Genomic DNA, 21,720 nt, shown 5'->3' with positions numbered 1-21,720 from the left:
AATTTTATGCATCCAAGTAAATTGCACTACAAGTTTATTTTTACTTCTAATATTAATATTGTTACTTTTTTTATGTGACTATTGTTTCTGATGGATTGATGGAACCGTTCGAACTTAGGTTTATTAAATGTTAGCTCGAGAAGTATATTTTTCTACTAAACAAATTACTGTATAAAAGGTGGATGTTTTATGTTATATTAAGTGGATTATTGCGGTGTGTGATATGTTGTTCACTGTGGTACTTTGATCAAATTGTTACTATTTGAAATACAACCATCTGCACTTTATTCTGCTACTAAACAGATTACTGTGTAAAAGTCTCTATTCATGGTGACAATGTTATATGTTAATTATGCTACTATATATTTTGTGTGAGATAATCTGATATATGCTTATTATGCTACAAAACACATCATTATGTGATACTGTTGATATATTGTCTACCTTGCAGGCGAGGGATGCCCTGATGTTAATTTAGAACAATACTCTCGGAAATACAATATTGTGCAAATTCTTTTTGAAAACGTATCTCTAAACGGAATTGAAAGTGAGTTGATTAGTGCTATCCTTTTCTACATGGAACGTTGTGAGAAAGATAGCAATAATAAACCTGTTAATTAAGTTTATGATGGAGATTAATATAATAGAATTGGTATATTGGTGTCAATATTACTCTCTCACCATTGACCACTGACCTGAAGCAATTTGATGGCAGAACTATGATTTGATTGGACTAAACACGTCTCGTGCGGAATCGTGTGTTATTTTAATCTTTAAATTTTTAATTTGACTTTAAACATAGTGAATTATAGGTTAGTTTCAATTGATGATAATTAATGAGATAAGCAATGTTTTAGTATTTTTTTATTTATTAAATTAACAATGGATTACTTATCCCACCTTTTAATTTCGATGTATTCATTGAATGTTTGAATTGAATGAAACCATCTTGAAACCATTACGTATCGTGTTTTATTACGTATCACCATCTTGCAGGATTTTCACCAGAGCTTCTACGTTGTTGTCGCTAACTGCCTTCCTGCAAGCCGTTACCACAGCTTTGCTATATTTTCCCACTGAAATGAAATAAAATTGTATTCCTTTCCTGGGGAGAAAAATGTCTTGTGCCCATAGTTGCATTTGTTACTCCATCATTTCTAGCTAACTTACTTCAAGCCAAAAATCAAGTTCATTTATTTTTATTCCACTACAAGTTAGCTCTTGACTGCAATCTCACTTTGTGGTAATTGATGATGCAATCTAAGACGGTAGCGGGCTAACTAGTTATGGAGTATGGTAGTCATACCCCAAATAGGTCCATCTACGCGCCATCGCACCAGAACACTAAATCACTTAGCGGCGCGTCTTTGTCGGTAGGGTGGTAACTAGCCACGGCCAAAGCCTCCCACCAGACAAAGCGTAAAGTAAGGAAAAACACACTACCATTTGTAATATTAGTAATAATTTACCTCTTAGCCTGGCTGCCTGTTGTAGAATAGTATGCAGACTTTTTAGAGACATAACTGCCTGTTCTTGAGTGGCGCGTCGGATGTGACAACTCACCAGCAACTCTTCATTAAGAAGAATCACTTCTTTATATCTGTTTAACATCTCTTTACTGAAAACAATAAAAAGGAATAAACTTATATTATGTCCAGCAGTGGACGTCCATTGGTTGAAATGATGATGATCTGTTCTGAGCACGCAGATTTCGGTACGAGTTATTACCAACGTGATGGCCGTAGGACCACAATAGGCTGATGATAATGAAGACTCTTATAATGTAAGAGTAATAGTTATAGTTCTGTAATGATTTGCTTGATTTTTATGTACGAGCCTTTTGGGTTAATTTCGATATAATTTTTAGTCTCCTATTTCTATTTTTGTTAATTTTTATATAACGCGATATAATAATTATAATATAATAATAATTTATTTATTTCATATTTAAAAGTGTATACAGCAGAAATCTCCTAATGGACACAGTGATACTCTATTTTATTTATTTGTGCACAAAGGAGTGCTTAAACACTCGCAATAAGGTAACTTGAGTTACGAGTGTCGCCACCTTCCTTCGGACCCATTACAACAACGTGAAATTAGGCAGATGCAAACATCGCAATACAAAATAAATTAATTACAATGTAATTGTTTTTTTTTTTTTGTGGAATTGTGTGTGTGTGTGTGTGCATGTGTGCGTTTAAAAAGTGCGTAAAATACGAATCATGCTATGATTTTAAGTAGCTCCTCTGTTTCCTTGTATGTCAAAGTTTTTAACCACGACGTAAGTATTTGCTTGCATTGATTCCGTGGCTTGGAAAATATGATATGTATTGTATATTGAGATGAGTACCTAGTGCCTGAAATATACAAAATATTATTATTATCATTTACACACAGGTCATAAGAGGCAGCGTCTTGCGCAGCAGGCAACAGTGCGGTGATCAGCTGCGCCTTCTCTGCAGTTTCAGCGGCGAGTCTGTACCTCGTATCCCCAATCTCGGAGACTATTTCCATTTCTGCTCGCAATTTTTCCTCTGCTTCCGGAAAACGGGCGCTAGACTAAAACATTTAAAGGACAATAATGAGTGTCCATAAAATACTGCACACTGTAGTTTTTAATGACTGGGCTAGCTTAGAAAACAATCACAAATATATCAGTAGGGTGCATACAGGGTATGCACTAAGCAGGTAGATGATATAAATAGAGAAAATCTCCAATACATATTAAAAAAACTTAACAGGTAAAATTCCTATCCTTAAGATTTTGGAACTGTACTGGAGGTTTTCGGATTTCATATCATCTGCCCGCTTAGGAGCATGCACACATGCACACCACTGTAAGATATATAATAAGTTAGAAAGTTTAATTTGCCTATTATGTGCAAGCAAGCACATGAGCAGTTTATAAATATTATGATGAATGGTAATGTTATAAGAAAAACAGTTATTTAATTAACTTACTTTATTTATTCTTACAATTAAATTACAAAGGTCAAAATTAAACGTCTATTGTCCATACAGTTCAACAAATCCAACACATTTGACAGGGTTGAAGAAGAACATGTTGTTATGTGGTGGTTCCCGTTGGCTTACTGCCTTGACTACCTCTTGCCCAATAACACCTCCTACAACTGCTGCTGCCCCAGCGACAATTCCAAACACATCTGTCAATATGGCATCAGATACAAAACCGACAGGGAGATTCAGTTCCTTCACAAGCTCATTGCGCATACGTAATAATATTTCAGTATCAGATTTTCGTTTTGCAGGGTCAGGATTTCTGTTATATTCATCCCTAAATCTAAGCAGTATCTTCATGACAAAGTACGATGGGTCTCCGCGACGCAATCTTGACCTTAGTTCCGGCTTAGTCCAGTCAGCGGATAAAGCATTCTGCAGTGGCACGTAAATTGCCCTACGCTTCACATTAATGGTAACAGTTTCTCTCGCGTTCTTTTCAGAGTCATCAGGACCACGTTTCACGGCTTTATGTTGAACTATTTCCTCGGAATACTCGTGGTCAAATAAATCTGCGAACATGTAACCAAACATACCCCATACGTCACCGCAGAGGAATTTGTTCGTTTTGTCGCGGCAAATATTATTAATGCGCTCCAATTGCTCCTGTTTCAAGCCTGTAGCGCAAACAACGTCGAATGTTCCGAAATAACTATCCGGCAGTGCTTCTACTGCCTTCGTCTCAGCAGTTACTTCCACCATAGGGTTCAAAGCCCTCGCGCGTTGTAAAGAAGTCTCTGCTCTATTTTCACCGATCTTGTCGCTCGGTGCTAAGAATTGAGAGTGCAAATCAGTCTCCTTTAACTTCTCATTGTCAAGCAAACATACACTTTTTACTCCTGATAGAATAATGTTCTTCGCGATTTCGGCACCTAAGCCGGACAAGCCGATGATCAAAACCTTGGAGGAACGAATTCTCTTTTGTGATTCCAAACCCCACAGGCGAATCTGACGGTCGTACTGTTCCGCTTCCGCTTCAGACAGCTCAACACCATTATTTTCGACCATTTTTATTGTCTCTTCCAGTAAATGAAACAAAATTAATTGTATTTACCGCAGAAAATCACCGTTGATTTCAGTAAATTCCTCAGAGTTTGACAAACAAAATGTGATACGATTAATGACAATTGACAGTGACACTTTACCCACGCCAAGCTATGGTATCTATACAGATAAAAAATAACAAAAAAAATCGGATACATTAATATAGCAAAAAATATTTTGAGATCGTTTGGACTATTAAGTCTTTATTTACATATTAATATTTTTCCAAATAAATAGTTGTATAATAAAGGTTGATTATGTACCTGCAAATTTATTTTCAAATTACTTGAATTAAACCTATGGTTTAGAAGTTATGACGGATATAAAAATGCTAAAAGCAAGAAAATACCGCGGGCTGCCTAAAACTTGACCCGATAGGTGGCGCTGTAATTAGGTTAAAGGTTTTTTCAGAAAATAAAACCGCTAATGACCAATTTGGTGCAAACAAAGTTGCACGGGTTAGTTAATATTAAATATAAAGAAGTCATACGTTGGAAAATGATTAAAATTACTAAATAGTTTATGAAAACAATTTAGATATTTATTATTAACGACTTCGTCCGCGTATGAGTCAACCTTAAAAGATAGTCATATGTTGTCGCGGATAAAATAGTCTTACCTGTAAGTCGGTCAAATTGAGATAAACGGCTAAACTTTGAATCAGATCTCCAGCGAGACGAATATCCGGAGTTTTAAACTTGACTTGGCCATCCCCACTGTATTCCATTTCAAGTCGGGACATATCTCTAAGACATATAAAGCTTATATTGAAATCCTTCGTATCCTCATTCTCTAATTCAACTTCTTGATCAAGCAAAAAATTCTGGTTGATCCAAATGCAGATTCTCTGAACTCTTTCAGTTATACGAAAGGTAACGTGGCTTTCAATCTGTGTCTTCATTCTAGATGGCGCTATTGTGTACATAGAAAATCGAGGCAATTGTTTTGTGATTTCAAATATATGAAATTGTTCGCTATCTGCGTAGCCAACTAATGCCTGAAAATGAGAAAGGTAATAATTAATATAAGTAATAATGTTAATAAAATTCTATAGAAAATCCTATGTTATGTATGACATTCTTATATACCTTAATATGAACATCAACAGGAACATCACGCGGTGGTTTCAATGGTATATACATAATGGATTTCAGCTGTGTTTGTTGTGGATGCCTTGCTAATGTTTCACCAGAATCAAATATACCTTCTGCCAGTACTAGTGCTGTCCGTACGATTGTTTCGTTGTTTGTTGAAACAACCAATTGTAGACACTTCTAAAAATCAAATCTATTGTTTTTATCGGTCACTGTTTAGAAGGGTGAAATTTTAAAAGTTGCACCTGTTTACTATTTCGTTTTGTAAAACTGCACGTACTTCTTCTGAATCAGCTGCTATGGCAACTTGTAATCTTGTATTTGTAGGCATTGCAGTTGATGGTCTTTCCATATCTTGGTTTGTCAAACTTGAAGAATTTGCTTCATAATGTTGTAACTCCACTAAAAGCGCTTGTTTTTTATTTAGTAACTCCGTGATTGCTACCCGATCTTCTTCTGAAGGAAATCTTTTTGAAGTGGCGGTCAAGCTTACGTTTTCTGGAGTATTCGGATAACCTAGTACTGAGTTCACGAAAAACATAAGATATTATAGTATTTTTACGGTGAAAAATTAATTTTATTCTAAACATTTAAGGACTTAAAATATTGACCTCAAAAAATAAACTTGAATATGTGTTTCGTTTTTAATTAGATTTATAATAATTACCTTCTCCCTTGTCAGATACACAAATAAGATCAGATGCACCAACGGAACGGTAATCAGCGAGCAACATAGCAGCTGCATGAGAACGCATTTGAACTCGTCTCAGACCTCGTCCGGTTTCATCTCGCCAGTCAATTCGACCATTTGCCCAACAACAAGCTAAATTTTCCCCCGACCATTCGAGGGAAATCGAATTTTGTTTAGACTACAAAAGCAGACATAAGTGTTTAAGTCGTGGAAAAAACATATTGTGATAATAATTAAAATACACTAACATATTTTGTAAGTAACAAAGTAGGGTTTTCTCACTTTCACTCTCCATAATCGAATACCTTCCTCGTAGATTCCAATCGTGCCGTTTGCTAAACCGTAAGCGAATCTCACATCACTTATAAGAGATAAGCAAATTACAGGGCCTGTCTCAGCAAGTTCTATGATGAATTGGTTATTTTTTAATACTCTGATGTAAGAATCTTCACATCCGATGAGGAGCTAAAGAAGAATAATAAATGTTTTAAGGTAATAGGTATTTATGAAGTTAATATATAAGATTGTTTTACCTTACCTCATTTTCACCATCTTTATCGAAATCAAACGTGACCATAGAGCACACTTTTCCACCAACTACATTCCAAAATTGTTCAACGCCCTGCCAATTTAGAGCCATTACTGAGCTATTGCCGCCAACAATAACAAGCCTCTCATTATGTTTACCAAAATGACCAACAGTTATAACATTTACCCCATCAGGGGCTTCTTTGAAAAATAGATCAGAATTATCGTGTACGTCGTACGCTACAAAAGGTTTACAAAATTTTCGTTAAGTTTAGTTTATATTTTAAACAGTTTCATTAAGTTTAGTTAATATTTTAAATTGTGGCATACCTAATATTTGGGTTGGAGATCCAATTAGTAGCATGTCTCTTGGACAATCTGGTTTTATAGCTCCGGCAGCTAGGGCTATTACTGCTTGACTCAGATTTAGTTCAGACACTTCTCCATGAGCTTGAGATCGCTGAGCGCGACCACTTATAATGGCACCATGAGGATGATGAATTATAATCTAATCAAAAAGATGAAATTGTTAAAGTCTTAAAGTTAACAAGCATCAACATATTATCACATTCGTTAATATACTATTGGGCAATATTTAATCATCATAATCATCATCATCAATTAAATCGATTGACGCCCACTGCTCGAAGGACTTGTAAGGAGTTCAAAAATCCACGGTTCTGGCTACTTGTTTCCAGTGGCTCCCAGCGACTAGCCTGATGTCGTCTGTCCACCTCGTTGGGGGCCGAGGTGGATAGACGACATAAAAAAACTTAAATAAATATTTAATACTTTATCATATCCAGCCGAAGCAGTGAGGCAGGAATGAGTTCCGTCATACTTTGCAATCGTTACTATACCCGGAGTAACTTTATGATTTAATTCTAATTTAAACACTGGCTGTACAGTAGATGCTTGCATTTTTATTTTTTTTAAGCTGGTTTGCTTTTGTTTCAAAATAAAACAAATAGGTTATCGTATTACTTGTTTATATTATTATTGTCATAGCAACCATATAATATTATTATTTTATATTGCAATGCATTTATAAACAAATATTTTTATAAACCTACTATAAATCTAGTATATATACTGCAAAAGGGTTTTGTTTTTGTTATTTTTTTAATATATTAGAAACATATGCATTTTATTTATATGATTTTATACTACGCTTTACATGTATCCGATATTTGGCACTTGACTATATGAATCAACTCTACAGTCTTTGAGTCTACTGACATTTATTTGTCAAAGTCAATAATTCTGACACAGTGAATAATCAAATAGTCCGAGAGTCGTAAAAATTGGCAATTTTAATTTTAAATTCGCGGAAGAAACCATTAAAAACTCACGGGAACTAAATAGTTTATTGCATTATTGATATGTGTTTGCTCTTTTCCAATCAGCCAGATGGGAAGTGAAATAAATATCGAAACAGCATCCAGGTAAGAAACTATTGTATGTAGAGACATACAATTTTATTACATTTAATGCATTGCAAAATAAAATATTTTAATGTATTGCGCAATATTAGTTATTGTTATTTGTTTTTGTTAATTTTTTATTATACAACGCTTTTATTGTTCACCTTGTAGCCATACAAATCTTTAAAACCACTAGCAATGTCCGGAACAGCCTCATATTTATTCACTAGGACGTATTACGTTGTATCTTTAATTCATCGTGTGATAGTTTGTTCAATAAGGTAAATACTTTATTATCTTAGCATTCTGCACACCTTATTTTTATTACTTTTTTTGAGTTATATGGTTGTCATTATATATTTTGTATCATTATATCTTCTGGCACATTTTTTGAAACTATCATAATTATAATTGAGTCAACTGATAATCGTCATCTTCCCACATCAGTATGTCTGGAATCATCATTATGCAATATAATAACTATACTGGCACAAACCTTGTGCATTAGTATTAATGTTATATGATTTATGTGGTATCTAAAATGTTGCATCAAGGATTAAAAACATTTTACATAAAAAAATATATTGATAGTTCTGATTATTATTTGAATCAGCTATTTTTGTGAAGTTAAACCAAACAGAAAATGTTACACATACAATCTTAAATACTGAGTGTTCAGGTAAAATAATATTTCACAAATTTAAATCATTTTTTTTTTATATTTCCACAGAAATTGTTGAGTATTTTTTATATTGAAGAATCAAATGGGATTTGAAAAGCAAGTTCTTTGTATCTTAGCATGGTTTTTGCATGATTTTTTTATGTCAAAGTTCTATATTTTTTGTATGAAGTTTGTATTATTTAGTATATAGGTAAAGCTTTCCTCACAAAGTTTGTGTTTGGAAGTCATACAATTATATAGATATTCCAAAATGCTGTGCATGCAACCTTTAAGTATATTATGTACATTCAAAGTATTTAACACAATTTTATTGTACTATACAAAACATTGCTCTTTATAAATGAAAAGTGGACATAAACCGTTTTCATGGACATAAGTTAGTGACATATGCATATGGTCTGCAAAAAGTTCAGATGTAATTTGTGGGTTTGAGTATATGCTTTTTATATACATGTATGTATGGATAACAATACATGTGCATTAGTAAAAGTCCTGCAATACTAGTTGTAAGTTGAAAAATAAATAATATGATTCCTGAGCAGTGGCGTGCACTTCATACATGCACAAAAGCAGTGCATACCCTAAAATTTTTGTATAACTCATAAAAGGGGAAGGATTTTTCAATGTTATGCCATCTTCCTTCTTTATGCATACCCTGGTCAAAAACCCTGTGCACGCCACTGTTCCTGAGGTAATTTTGGATGATGCATAAATCAATATGCTGAAACACATTTAATATAAGGTGCCACTTATCTATCCCTCACAAGATAGGAAATTCTAAAGATTGTAAATTGTAAAATGATTTTGAAAAATACCCATCTTTTCTGCATGATTTTTCAAAAGTGCTACAAAGTTTACATACATGTTATAAACTAGGCCTACTTGAAATAAATGAATTTTGAATTTATATAGCCACTCCGGAAAATTGGCTTTCTGCCAGTGTGGAGGGTCTAAGTCCCTCCCAAAATCCCTCTCTTCTTCTGTAAAAAAAAGATATTTGAATGGAGCAAAGGGATTTTAAACCTAAGCCTGGCCCGCGTTTCTTATTGTTGTTCACAAATGCCATGGGAATAGCTTGTTATCCTCGACTAAACAGTAGGCTACTTTCCATCCTTTCAACTAACCAAAAGTAAGTTGATTGGCTTCTTAGTTAAGACGTAGAAAGGAAGGACAATTAAACTTTTGCATTTATAATATTAGTAAGGATGCTGTGGTCAGTCTTAGGATATTGTATTAATAGTACAAGTTATGGTTTATGATATTTTGGTTGGAATAGGCTTTCCATATAATTAATTCAATGTTTGTAATGTCATTTAATGACTAGGGTTTTGCAAGTACTTCATATTGATGTGCTTTTGTTACACTTGGGAGTTCAAATCCCAGGTTCTTCAGAACATATTAAAAAAGTAGTGCTGTTTCCCTGAGAAACATTTTAACCTTATCTAAAACTGCATAATATTTTTGTGGATTTCAGTTCTGTAAGCAGAACATGGATTTGGAATATCTTAGCTTTTGTCTGGAAGTAAGATATATTGTAATAACAATGCACCAATTAAATACAAAAAGCCAATAAGACAAGATAATGTAAATAAACTGTGCAAGTGAATGGAAGTCTAAATCTTTTCTCTCATAAGTAAATTAATGCACAAAGTTCTTTAACTTGTCTTATTGGCCATACTTGAGGTAAAAACCATTTTCTTAAACTGTCTAAGGAATAAATAATCAACGAGTTGTTGCTACAGAGAGATTTTCATACTACTGTAATTTAATAAAACTCCATTCACCAACTGGGAAAATGGATTTTGCCTACTGGGCGTTTGGTTTGTTTTTTTTTTGCGGTGTATTTTTATCCTTAACTAAATTTTATTTACTAATGCTGTTTTTATATTCATTATTTATTTTCATGACTATATTTTGACTTTTGGAATTGTTTTAATATGAAATTATTTAAAAAATCCTAAATCAATTTTTAATGGTAACAATTCAAAAATTTTGTTCAATAAAGAAATTATTTTATAGACACAATCATTGTTTTGCTATTCATAACACAAAATAGATTGATTTGTGGATGGACACAAGGTGGCAATCTGCAGAATGTGTCTGTCGCTTACGAAGTGCGAAGTGTTGCTCGGTTTATGTGCGATGGGTCTTTAATGGGTCTGATGGGGCTTCACTTAACATCAGATGTGCCATCTGCTTGGTCTACCAGTTAATTCTATAAAAAAACACAGACCTAATAAACTTTAGTTTCCATTATATTTATCAAAGAAGTACTTTTGATGATATTGCATATCTTCTTTTCCTGAATTCTTCAAATGACATAGAATTTTTTTTTATCTACAAGTATATTAAGTGATATTTGCATAGTTATCTACAGTATATGGCTCTGTTTATTTTAATAAACTAAATAATACTTGTTATATTATTAGTACCTAGTTATTTGTTTAGTATATAATATGCACATGGACTTTTAAACTGATTAAGAGATAGTCTTAAAGTGCGCTGCTCTAGCCATTTTAAGTTCAGTTTATACCTAAGCAATCAAAATAAATAAACTTATTTCATTGATTTAATTAATCACATAAATGAGAAAATAGTGTTATCTAAATAACTTAAGGCAAAAACGATTTATATATATAATTTTCAATCCAACATAGGTTAATTTGAATATACATCACTTCATTAAACTCTTAGTTTCATTCACGTTAGAACTTTTTTGCGCTTTTTTTCATTTTGTTTATTTTATTTGAATTATATGATCTTTTTTTATATTTTTTTTATTCGCAGTTGGACCGGAGGCTGGTTCAGCTGGACACGTCAGTCCGATGCGATGTTACGGAATATCGAACAAACAATACTGTCATGTAAGTCGAATCATCTTCATCATGATTTCCACCGGTGGGAATTTTCATAATCCACAGTCTTTTACCGCCGGTGGCTCTTTGCTTATTCGTTTGCCGTTACGGTCTGTCCACACCGTTGAGGTCTATTTACGCGACGTTTTCTGGAGTCTTCATACCAGCATCTTAGGCCTATAGGCCATCTTGAGAGCACTGAAAATACTCAGATATATAGGTTACGTGTTCTTGCACCGTTTAAGCAATTAATATTTAATTGCCTATAATGCACATAACTCTGAAAGATTAGAGGTGCGTGCCGGGGGTCGAACTAGGTACCCCCGAAAAGAAAGCCGAAGTCCTCACCACTAGGTAGGTTTCTGGGATAAGCGCGGTCAAAGATACAAAAAGTCGGAGGTAAGTAGCTACAGATGATTAAAAAAAACGGCCAAGTGGGAGTCGGACTGGTGCAGGAAGGGTTCCGCACTGTTATAAAAAAAAAACTGCAAAAAAAATCATGTCTTGAATGGAGGCTCCCTTAAATATTTATTTTATTCTGCTTTTTAGTATTTGTTATTATAACGGCAACAGAAATACGACATATGTGAAAATTTTAACTGTCTTACTATCACGGTTTATGAGATACAAACGGACAGGCAGACAGACAGCACAACCGAAAAAAACTGATTACATTTGGCGGACTTTAGGGCGCGTTTAAATAAATAAATATACTACGACAATACACACATCGCCTTCTAGCCCCAAAGTAAGCGTAGCTTGTGTTATGGGTACTAAGATGACTGATGAATATTTATATGAATACATAAATACTGAGAATACACATATAAACACCCAAAAACATTCATGATGATCACACAAACATTTTTCAGTTGTGGGAATCGAACCCACGGCCTTGGACTCAGAAAGCAGGGTCGCTGCAAATTGCGCCAATCGGCCGTCAAATATGTTTAAATATGGCAGTTTTTTTTAATTAAACCGAATAAAATACAGCTTAAAATAACTACATATAGATGGGTCCCTGATCTGACCGCCGGAATTAATATACTTTCAGAAAAATATTATATTTAATACTATATAAACTATTTTCCATCGCTTCTCCAAACAAAACTGATGCTGAAGCATTTTCTACCACCCTTTGGATACGGAACCCTAAAACCGCTTGTCTCATATTAGCATGTTATTTAGTTCCCCCTAAGTTCCGGGAAGTTCACTAATGAGGCGTTATATATAGCACTGTACAATAGGGGGATTTTTATAAAGAACTAGCTAAACCCGCCCACGTTTTGCTATGGCTTTGTCTGCTCTTCTATTCCCGTGTTAGCTTCCTCGTTGTTCTAGTTGTGAGCATGTTCGACTGCAGATCACGAGGCCCTGGTTTCAATCCCCGGACCCGGCCAATTAACAGTATTGGGTTTTTCTATCAAGAAATTCTAAGCAGGTACCAGCCCGGAGTTTGGAAATGGGTGGTGATTAAACCCCAGAGAGCACGTTAAGCGCCTGACCTCTTTCGGTCGTGTTGCAGCTGCCGTCCAAACGTGAGGGATTAGAGAGAGCCGCAGTATTTGTGCACACACTTTTGCACTGTAATACATCGCCCTTAATTGGAAAATCTGTCTGGAGATTGAGTACGGTGGCCGAAATTATTCCCGTGGGACTAATATACTAAAACAAATACAATGTGTACATATTTATCTAGACTAGACCTAAATCTCGATATAAAACTAGATAAATGATCTAAAGAAAGAATGAATCTAGACTTTTCTAATTTAGCGAACCTTAACCTGTGTAAGACGGCAGCAGAGCTTTGGGCGGATGACTGCCTGCTTGAAAAACACGTTTGTGTATATTTAAAAAGATTATAGATATGAAAGAGTTTTGAATAATTGATATTTACCTACTCGATACGGTCGACCTTGATCGCCTTGGTTCGGTTCTCTTGTATCCGGAATTGAAAACTGCACTATTATCCGATGTTATCGAATAACAGTATATGTAGGTACAAAATTCAAAGTACGATTACTGCTTATTAAATATTGTTGGAAAAGAGAGGCTTTTTTTGTACCTACGCAACACAACGAAATATCATCGATAGCGGACAGATAATATTTAACTCGTCCTTTGTTGACGCACAAGGCTGCTCACACATGAAGCCATTGATAATTAATATATTATGATAAACCGATAACGGTTATTTGATATCAATGACCTGCTATTGTAAATTAGTAAAAAGTACTTTTCTACAATCAATTTCACGTCATTCATAAGGAAGTAACGTTTTTACATTTGATAAGGGTATCATAAAGATACGTTCATACTATTTTTAATGCAACATATCAACAGATAACTTGGTAATTAACTGCCACATTGGTCTACTGCTTGGCATTACACTACATTTACTCGATCGCGTATAACTTAACGACGACTCGTATTGAATCTTATCAGCGCCATCTGGTGACAATATAGTTACTAGATTGCGCTTTATCGAATTTAACTTTCAAACAATCGAGTAGGTAGAAAATCTCCAATTGGGCACTCTGATTGGGCTCGATTTACGTCTCGTTCTTTTTTTTAAAAATAATAATCTCACATTGGAGGAGTTCGGAGTTAAGAAACAAGCGTTTCTCTACTTTAAAATTATCTCTCTCTCCTAATAGAGGTGAGGCCTGTGTCGAGGCGGTGAGACATTAATAAGCTCAGGGAGATATCAAATAAAATACGTATATCATAATTTGCCAAAATTTGTAAAGTCACGGCTCACCGGAGGTAATCTTATCTTTTTAATATTCAAAAGCCAAGATAACCTTTGTCTTTATCTTAATGTATCACTAATTATAACCCGTGTCTTCATCCGCGTTAAATAATTCTTAACAATTATTCATTGTAAAGTCAACATCTGAGGATGCTCCGATTTCCGCGAAATACACGTGCGTTATGATGTTATTCTCAAGTTCCATTTTGAAACTAATAATCCTGTCGGGCTAGCATGCAAGATAATTATTTCTACCCGTTACGAGACCCGCGACGTGACGAGATAATAGGAAGATATAATTTTCTCGTGGCGAGCATGCTAGCCCTACTGGTGTCGTGTCTAGGGTCGACCGATTGATTTCAAGCTCAAGACACTATATGGTCGTGCTGCCATGGTGTTCTAGTGAGATATTGGCCTTAATATAAAAGATGGTGGATATGTGCCTACGAAATTGTATCTGTAATAAGTACTTGTTTTGCCATTAAAATGTGCCGGCTCACGATGATTATCGATAGAAACGTGTTATTTTTTTTTTTTCGTTATAAATCGTGACTGTCGATAGTCTTGCATTATAACTTTAGTAATTTCGTGATTTTTTTTCACTATTATATTGTAGGTACTTTTATAAAGCATCCCCAAATCGTCCATTATCGTGGGATTCCTCCGTCTGTCACAACTTTGATTTCAGTAACTGATGTTGTTTTGAAATAGAAAATGTTTGTTAAACATTATAACAAGTTAAATGAGTATATAGTATAGTAGCTTTTTGTGTGAGCTCGGCCGAGGAAGTAAATAAAAAAATATAACATAAATAAATATACTAGTACAATACATACTTTGCCATCTAGCACCAAAGTAAGCGTAGCTTATGGGTACCAAAATGACTGATGCATGTTTTTATGAATAACTAGCGTACCCAGCCCGCTTCGCCGGGCTAGATTTTGCTTTATTTTCTTTAAATAATAAACTTATATCATTAAATTTTTAATTTAAGTCTCATAATATATAAAATCATTTATTTCTCTCCGTATTCATTCTCTTCTTGAGCGGGTGAAGATCATTATCTACACCCATGTACATCCAACAATAGAATATCATCATAGTAAATAAAAGCTGTATTTGACAGTTTGACAGTTCAAAAATAGGAGTACTCTGATTGTCACCAAACTTTACAGGATTACTCGCCAGGTCAATCCGCAGATTCCCTGAAAGTTTCATTGAAATCGGCCTAGCCGTTTCGGAGCCTATACGGAACATACCCACACACTTTCTCTTTTTTATATACGAGTATAGATAGATATACACAAATACTTGTAATACTACTACAGATAAACACCCAGACACTGAAAAACATTTATGTTCATCACACAAGCATTTTCAAGTTGTGGGTATCAAACCCGCAGCCTTGGCCTCAGAAGGCAGGTTCGCTGCCCACTGCGCCAAACAGTCGTCCACCATGCTTATTGCCGCTAAGCAGCAATGTTGTAATGCTGTGTTCCGGTCTGAAGGGCTTGGGCGTCAGTATAATTACAGACACATGAGGTTTAACACCTATGCCTCAGGTTAAGGGACACAGGGCGGCACGTTGCAGGACGTGGTCCTTGCATGCCCTGCGAAGTATTGCTTTATAGGCGATGGTTTCCCACTTATAATGTTTCATTACAAGGGTTGTTTTTTGTACTCAGGTGTAAAGACGGCCTACAAGCGTTTCTATGTTGATATTGGATCGGTGGTTGGTCAGTGCGACAAAATATGGACCATCTCGTTGAACGACGAGTCGGCGAAGACTCCACTGGTGATGCTGCACGGCATGGGTGCGGGTGTTGCTCTGTGGTGTCCCAACCTGGATGCCTTTGCTGCCACCCGCCCCGTCTATGCCATAGATTTGTTAGGTGAGTGCTTTATCTACCTTGACATCGGTATCTACATAACTGTTATGATAAGATATGGACCATCTCGCTGAAAGACGAGTCGGCGAAGAGTCCGCTGGTGATGCTGTACAGCGTGGGTGCGGGTGTCGCTCTGTGGTGTCCCAACCTTGATGCCTTTGCTGCCACCCGCCCCATCCATGCCGTCGATTTGTTAGGTTTGATCTACTGTTGGCCGGACACGGGTCTCCTTTCAGAATTAAAATGGTTTAGGTCGTAGTGCCCCACGCTGACTAAATGCGGGTAGACTTCACACGCCCTCGAGAACATAATGGCGAACTCTCAGGGATGCAGATTTCCTCACGACGTTCTCCTTCACCGATAAAACAATAAGTGTTATTGATTGCTCAAACGACACAACTAACGAAGCCTCGATAATATTTTTAAGCGATTATGTTTTTTAACGCAGGTTTTGGTCGCAGTTCCCGTCCGAAATTCGCATCAGACGCTGAGAAGGTGGAGGCCCAATGGGTGGAATCTGTTGAGGAGTGGAGACGGGAGGTCAAACTGGATGAGTTCGTCCTGTTGGGACACAGTCTCGGCGGCTTTATAGCTACGGCTTATGCGCTTAAATACCCAGAAAGGTTAGCAAGATTTAAAAACTCTAACTGTGCCTGTATTTTCCCCCTCTAGGTGCCGTTCAAGTATTACGTAAGCAGTATAGAGGGACGGGCGGTCTTTGCTTGTTTTGGATGACAAGGGGGGTGGGGGGGAATCTAGATAGTCATTACGTCAGCAGTAATTACTACTACATTCCAAAATCGGATGAAAGTGAACACACGCAACATTATGCAGCAAACATACAATGCCATCGAAAACTTAGAATCATGGATTCGGGTGTCATGGACTGAAGACTGTTTGTTAATTGAAATAAATATATGTACCAAAAATTTAAAAGAAGTCTGTTTTGTTCGTAATAATACTGAAGATTATACTATTTGTAACTTACTCTATGCGGAATACCATGTCAGTAAAGTTTATTTAAATGAATTTTATGAGCGTTACAGTTCTCTACTCGTAACCTATATCTTATTTCTAGACTTATAACTGCTGCTCATAAATTAATCCATTGTACCAATGTTTATTTAAGCATGGGGGGTAGGGGTAAGAGCTTTGCTTACTTTTTTGAGGAGGAGGGGTGGGTGATAATTGCAATAAATCTGCTTACGTAAAACTTGAACGAGTAGGAGTTCGACAAATTTTATGAACCTTATAAATAAACGTGGTATAACAAAAGGTATAAAAAAAGGTTTTTTCACTCCTCACAGGGACAGGGAAGACAGGGACAAGTCTTCACGGGGTGCGTTGATAAAAAAAAAATATTTTTGTTTTTTTTTATAATTTTTATATACATAAATTGAAAAACCATTTTTTCTCCAACAGGGTAAGACACCTAGTCCTCGCCGATCCGTGGGGCTTTCCAGAAAAGCCGAACAATGTGTACGAGAAATACCAAGTACCATTTTGGGTGCGCGCCGTAGCGACTGCCGTACAGCCGCTTAACCCATTGTGGGCGGTGCGTGCGGCGGGGCCAGCTGGCAAGTGGCTGGTCAGCAAGACCCGGCCGGACATCTCGCGCAAGTACCTGAGCTACGTGCCGGACGCGCACACTGTGATCCCGGAGTACATCTACCAGTGCAACTCGCAGTCGCCAAGGTATGTCATAAAGCGTTACCTAAACAGAGCCCGTGAACACTACGGATCAACTACTCAACCCTCTGGGGTGGTACAAGCGAAGGGCCCCGCCGGCAAGTCGCTGGTCAGCAAGACCACACAATGTGGGTATCAAATAAAAGGGACTAGTAGAATAATGTATACTATATCGAAAAGGCTTAGAGTCACTCAGCGGGCGATGGAGAGAGCTATGCTCGGAGTATCTCTACGCGATCGAATCAGAAATGTGGAGATTCGTAGAAGAACCAAAGTTACCGACATAGCTCAACGAGTCGCGAAGCTTAAGTGGCAATGGGCCGGGCACATAGTTCGGAGAAAGGATGGACGTTGGGGTCCCAAGGTGCTGGAATGGCAGCCCCGTACTGGTAAGCGCAGCGTTGGTCGACCCCCAACGAGGTGGACAGACGACATTAAGCGCGTCGCAGGTAGCCGTTGGATCCAAGCGGCTCAGAATCGTGGAACTTGGAACTCCCTACAAAAGACCTATGTCCAGCAGTGGACGTCTATCGGTTGATGTGATGATGATGATATCGAAAAACGGGGTTTTTTAATTTTTTCTTTATATTAAATGTGTAAGTGAACCGAAATAATACTTTACAGGTTTTAAAGGCACATTATGTACTGTCTCTGAGACTTATTTGTGAATCCGAAAACCTAATAGTTTTTAAATAAACAACTGCCATAGATTTTACTGAAATAAATCAGATACATCCCTAACATCACATGCAAAATTAAAATCATGTGACTCCTGTCACTTTATTAGACACGCGTCGCGTAGCGTAGGCACTATGCACGTGTCGGTCCTTTATCTTCAATAGGGTTGTGAAAAGTAAACACTTAAAATGTTTTGAATTTTTTTGTATGGAAGAATAAATATGCTTGTTTAGATTTAATATTTTATTGGTTCGTTATGAAATATACTCATACATCCATCAATACTATTTCGTTATTATGTTACACGTTGTATAATATTTATACAGGGTCAAATAAAAAATACCAGAAAGCTTTAGGCCTGTGGTTGTTTACAGTCAAACTAATAACGTTCTTTCTAATTTTTTTTAGAAACTCGATTGTTGTCGAAGTTTGTGAAATATTTAATACTTAATATTTTACAACAGCCACTGACCCGACTACGCGTCGTTGTACAATTACGTGAATTTGGTTTCACAGTGTAATGTCACTTTACGGAAATAACACGATTTAAAATTTATTTTTTGTACGAAATAAATTAATATTGAATTTTGAAAAGTCGTAGAACAAAACTTGTTAGTTTTAATGATAGGAACTAGAAGGCCGAGAACTACTACTATACTACTGTGTCCAGTAGTATAGTAGTAGTTAGAGTAGTAGTTTCTTAAATAATACTATAATCATCGCTTTTTTATATATATATTTTATAACTCGTGTGAGTCTTGCAATTATCCCCATAACACAAGCTACGCTTACTTTGGGGCTAGATGGCGGTGTTTGTATTGTCGTAGTATATTATATAATATACACTTGGCCAGCGCGGTGTCCACCACGGCCTAAAACATTCTAGTTCTGATATGTATCCGTGCTCAGTTCGGTAATAGGTTGAAGATGAGGATTATCAGCGAGTGGTGTTGAAAGATTGTCTGCATTTAAAGACAGCTAAGAAAAATGACCTTAGATTACCACTGGACTGTTTTTGTTGTAGCGGTGAGAGCGCGTTCCACACCCTGATGCACGGTTTCGGCTGGGCCAAGAACCCCATGGTGCGACGCGTCACGCAGCTTGACCCGGCGCTGCCCATAACGGTCCTATACGGCTCGCGCTCCTGGGTCGACAACAGCACCGGCCAGCTTCTCAAGGAGAACCGGCCCTCATCCAAGACCTATGTTCAGGTAGGCATACAGAGCATCTTTTTGTCCCTGAACATACTACTTTTTATATCGATTGTGAGGAAAAATTATGAGATAAAAAAACGATTAAAAAAATATAGTAAAATCTTCTACTTTTATTTTATACGCAAATAAGTCTCTTGTGTCTATGGTAAAATGTCAGCATAAACTCTTAAATATTTTCACTGGTTAAGTTGCTTGTAATTCGAAAAAAGTACACCAAGAACTGGCAAAAAAGAGTAGAAATTAATAGGCCTCCAGTTGACCTCTGGGCAGCACTTTGTAAGACGTTTTCCTTGCATGCCTTGCAAAGTGTTGCTACATCAATAAATTCATTAATTTTTTTTTATTGTAGGTTATAAATGGCGCTGGGCACCACGTGTACCTAGACAAACCAGAGCAGTTCAACAAATACGTGTTGGAGGCATGTGTTCTCGCAGACGACTCGCCCAGAAGAGTGACCACAGACAAAGCGCACATACCCAAGAATAGTAATAGCGAGGTCATAGACCAAGCGACCGCCTCTTGATAGTGCTTTAGCTTTAGGTATAGATAAAAGCGTTAATTGTTATTTATTTGAGAAGCCGCTAATGTGCCTAATGTAATATTTATAGGATAAACTCCCCGATAAATAGAATACTAGATTTGCTGATAGTTGTCAAAAAGAGTGGGAAAGATAAGAATTCACCAATTAAAAGCCTTGTACCTATTGATTAATTTGCTAAACGCAGTTTTCTACTGTTTAGTTTATCTGACAAAGCAAGAAAAGTGACGGAATAGCTTATTATCAGTAAGTACATAATTTGAATAGGTCCATTATTTTAAATCCCCCGGGAACATTCCCTGGTACTATTCAGAAATATAAATTCAATGTCATCTCCATAAGGCAGACTATATATTATATGTGCTAATTTCATTAAGATCGACGAAGTGGTTTCACAGACTTTCGCATTTATAATATTATTAAAGATAGGACTGCAAATCCAGCACTCTATTGATCTAAGGATAGATTTAAAAAAAAAATGGCTACGTTGGTTCAGATTCAATTGTGCACAAACTTTTTGCATGGCTAAGGTTTTTCAAGTTCTGTGCTTCCTAATCCGTACAACTTTGGAAAGTTCTGATATGTAAGAGCCTTTTGCGACGCCATTTTCTTGCACTTTTAATCTTCTAGAAGCCCATAGTACTTTCATGTTAAGAAAATAGTCAGACATCAGTGCTATATAAGATGTATTTATTCACACAATTTACCTATTACAAATATTATGTTTAGTGAATTGAAATCAGCTTAGTTATCTTAATAAAAAAAATGAAATTACATATTTATATCTTAATCAGTACAGTTCTCGGCTTATCGTTGTAGTTTTATTTTTAAGAATGAGTGAGGTTATTCACTAATTTTAATGAAATGTCTACATTTACTAATTTAAAAAAAATTTGTAAATGTATCATAGCGCCATAAACTAAAGGTAACTGTCAACTTAACTTAAAAATTTTTGGCTTCCTGATTGGTCGGGGGGCGTCGCTACGCCAGTGAACAGCGATGACTCGCTATTTTGTTCAGTGGCGTGCTCAGAATGTTTTTAGGGCTAAAATGGGCGCTAGAGAGAGAGAGAGAGAGAGAGAGAGTTAGGTCAATCCATTATATCTATAGAATAAATACTAGAGTAACGAGTAGAAATAATTATCTCTTGGTATATGGTATATGCTACATATATATTGGTATATGCTACCCTGTAGTCCTAGCATGCGCATGCTAGGACTACAGGGTAGCATAAAGCAGGTACATGGAATAAAATGAAATTATCAACCTCGAAAGAGTTATATTGTTTTGGGTAGTATTCATTTGTATGAAGTGCACGCCACTAAACTATAGTTAAATGCTAATTGACACAGTGGGAAGCGACCCTGCTTTCTGAGTCCAAGGTCGTGGGTTCGATTCCTATAACTGGAAAATGTTTGTGTGATGAACATGAATGTTTTTCAGTGCCTGGGTGTTTATCTGCATATTATAAGTATTTATGTGTATTGTATTCATAAAAAAATATTCATCAGGTATCTCAGTACCCATAACACAAGCTACGCTTACTTTGGGGCTAGATGGCGATATGTGTATTGTAGTAGTATATTTATTTATAAAAAAAATAATAAAAAAATTATACCCA

General features: G+C 36.2%; 3 protein-coding genes and 1 long non-coding RNA gene across 8 annotated transcripts; 1 reads left to right on the top strand and 3 right to left on the bottom strand.

Annotated features, from left to right (window-relative positions):
* Positions 1-755: 755 nt before the first annotated feature.
* On the bottom strand, positions 756-7,299 carry LOC120633274 (Bardet-Biedl syndrome 2 protein homolog). The gene is made up of 11 exons (XM_039903453.1): positions 7,171-7,299; positions 6,709-6,886; positions 6,389-6,618; positions 6,133-6,315; positions 5,827-6,028; positions 5,440-5,681; positions 5,154-5,339; positions 4,685-5,062; positions 2,399-2,562; positions 1,470-1,618; positions 756-1,076 (listed from the first exon to the last, which is right to left on the bottom strand). The coding sequence occupies exons 1-11, from the start codon at positions 7,297-7,299 to the stop codon at positions 976-978; spliced, it is 2,142 nt and encodes a 713-aa protein (XP_039759387.1). The 3' UTR covers positions 756-975.
* On the bottom strand, positions 2,951-4,150 carry LOC120633275 (SUMO-activating enzyme subunit 1). The gene has a single exon (XM_039903454.1). It carries the CDS (start codon positions 4,027-4,029, stop codon positions 3,010-3,012), a length of 1,020 nt encoding a protein of 339 aa, XP_039759388.1. The 5' UTR covers positions 4,030-4,150; the 3' UTR covers positions 2,951-3,009.
* A 329-nt stretch (positions 7,300-7,628) lies between the features above and the next one.
* Positions 7,629-21,483, top strand: LOC120633133 (1-acylglycerol-3-phosphate O-acyltransferase ABHD5). Of its 5 annotated transcripts, XM_039903249.1 has the most exons (9): positions 7,744-7,823; positions 7,974-8,083; positions 9,959-10,006; positions 11,272-11,348; positions 15,777-15,983; positions 16,429-16,603; positions 17,403-17,675; positions 19,372-19,558; positions 19,911-21,483. In XM_039903249.1, exons 2-9 carry the CDS (start codon positions 8,001-8,003, stop codon positions 20,082-20,084), a joined length of 1,224 nt encoding a protein of 407 aa, XP_039759183.1. In that variant the 5' UTR covers positions 7,744-7,823; positions 7,974-8,000; the 3' UTR covers positions 20,085-21,483. The 5 variants fall into 5 exon arrangements, with proteins under 5 accessions (XP_039759184.1, XP_039759186.1, XP_039759185.1 ...); XM_039903250.1 differs by lacking the exon at positions 7,974-8,083 and having other exon boundaries at positions 7,629-7,823; XM_039903252.1 differs by lacking the exons at positions 7,974-8,083; positions 9,959-10,006 and adding an exon at positions 8,533-8,580 and having other exon boundaries at positions 7,629-7,823.
* On the bottom strand, positions 11,216-13,435 carry LOC120633135. The gene is made up of 2 exons (XR_005659191.1): positions 13,237-13,435; positions 11,216-11,537 (listed from the first exon to the last, which is right to left on the bottom strand). It is a non-coding gene; the product is annotated as an uncharacterized LOC120633135 (long non-coding RNA).
* Positions 21,484-21,720: the final 237 nt, after the last annotated feature.

Source organism: Pararge aegeria, chromosome 21 (genome assembly GCF_905163445.1).
Source record: "Pararge aegeria chromosome 21, ilParAegt1.1, whole genome shotgun sequence".
Lineage (NCBI taxonomy): Eukaryota > Metazoa > Arthropoda > Insecta > Lepidoptera > Nymphalidae > Pararge > Pararge aegeria.
This window is presented reverse-complemented; position numbering and strand designations above follow the sequence as displayed.

What these genes read in the sequence shown, in the direction of transcription:
- LOC120633133 (XM_039903249.1), top strand. Translation starts at nt 8,001, where the DNA reads ATGTCCGGAACAGCCTCATATTTATTCACTAGGACGTATTACGTTGTA. An exon ending in ATCTTAGCTTTTGTCTGGAA is followed by an intron (nt 10,007 to 11,271) that starts GTAAGATATATT and finishes TTTTATTCGCAG; the next exon opens with TTGGACCGGAGGCTGGTTCA. An exon ending in CGAACAAACAATACTGTCAT is followed by an intron (nt 11,349 to 15,776) that starts GTAAGTCGAATC and finishes TTTTGTACTCAG; the next exon opens with GTGTAAAGACGGCCTACAAG.
- LOC120633275 (XM_039903454.1), bottom strand. Translation starts at nt 4,029, where the DNA reads ATGGTCGAAAATAATGGTGTTGAGCTGTCTGAAGCGGAAGCGGAACAG.
- LOC120633274 (XM_039903453.1), bottom strand. Translation starts at nt 7,299, where the DNA reads ATGCAAGCATCTACTGTACAGCCAGTGTTTAAATTAGAATTAAATCAT. An exon ending in TTCGATTATGGAGAGTGAAA is followed by an intron (nt 6,029 to 6,132) that starts GTGAGAAAACCC and finishes CTGCTTTTGTAG; the next exon opens with TCTAAACAAAATTCGATTTC. An exon ending in TGTATCTGACAAGGGAGAAG is followed by an intron (nt 5,682 to 5,826) that starts GTAATTATTATA and finishes TCGTGAACTCAG; the next exon opens with TACTAGGTTATCCGAATACT.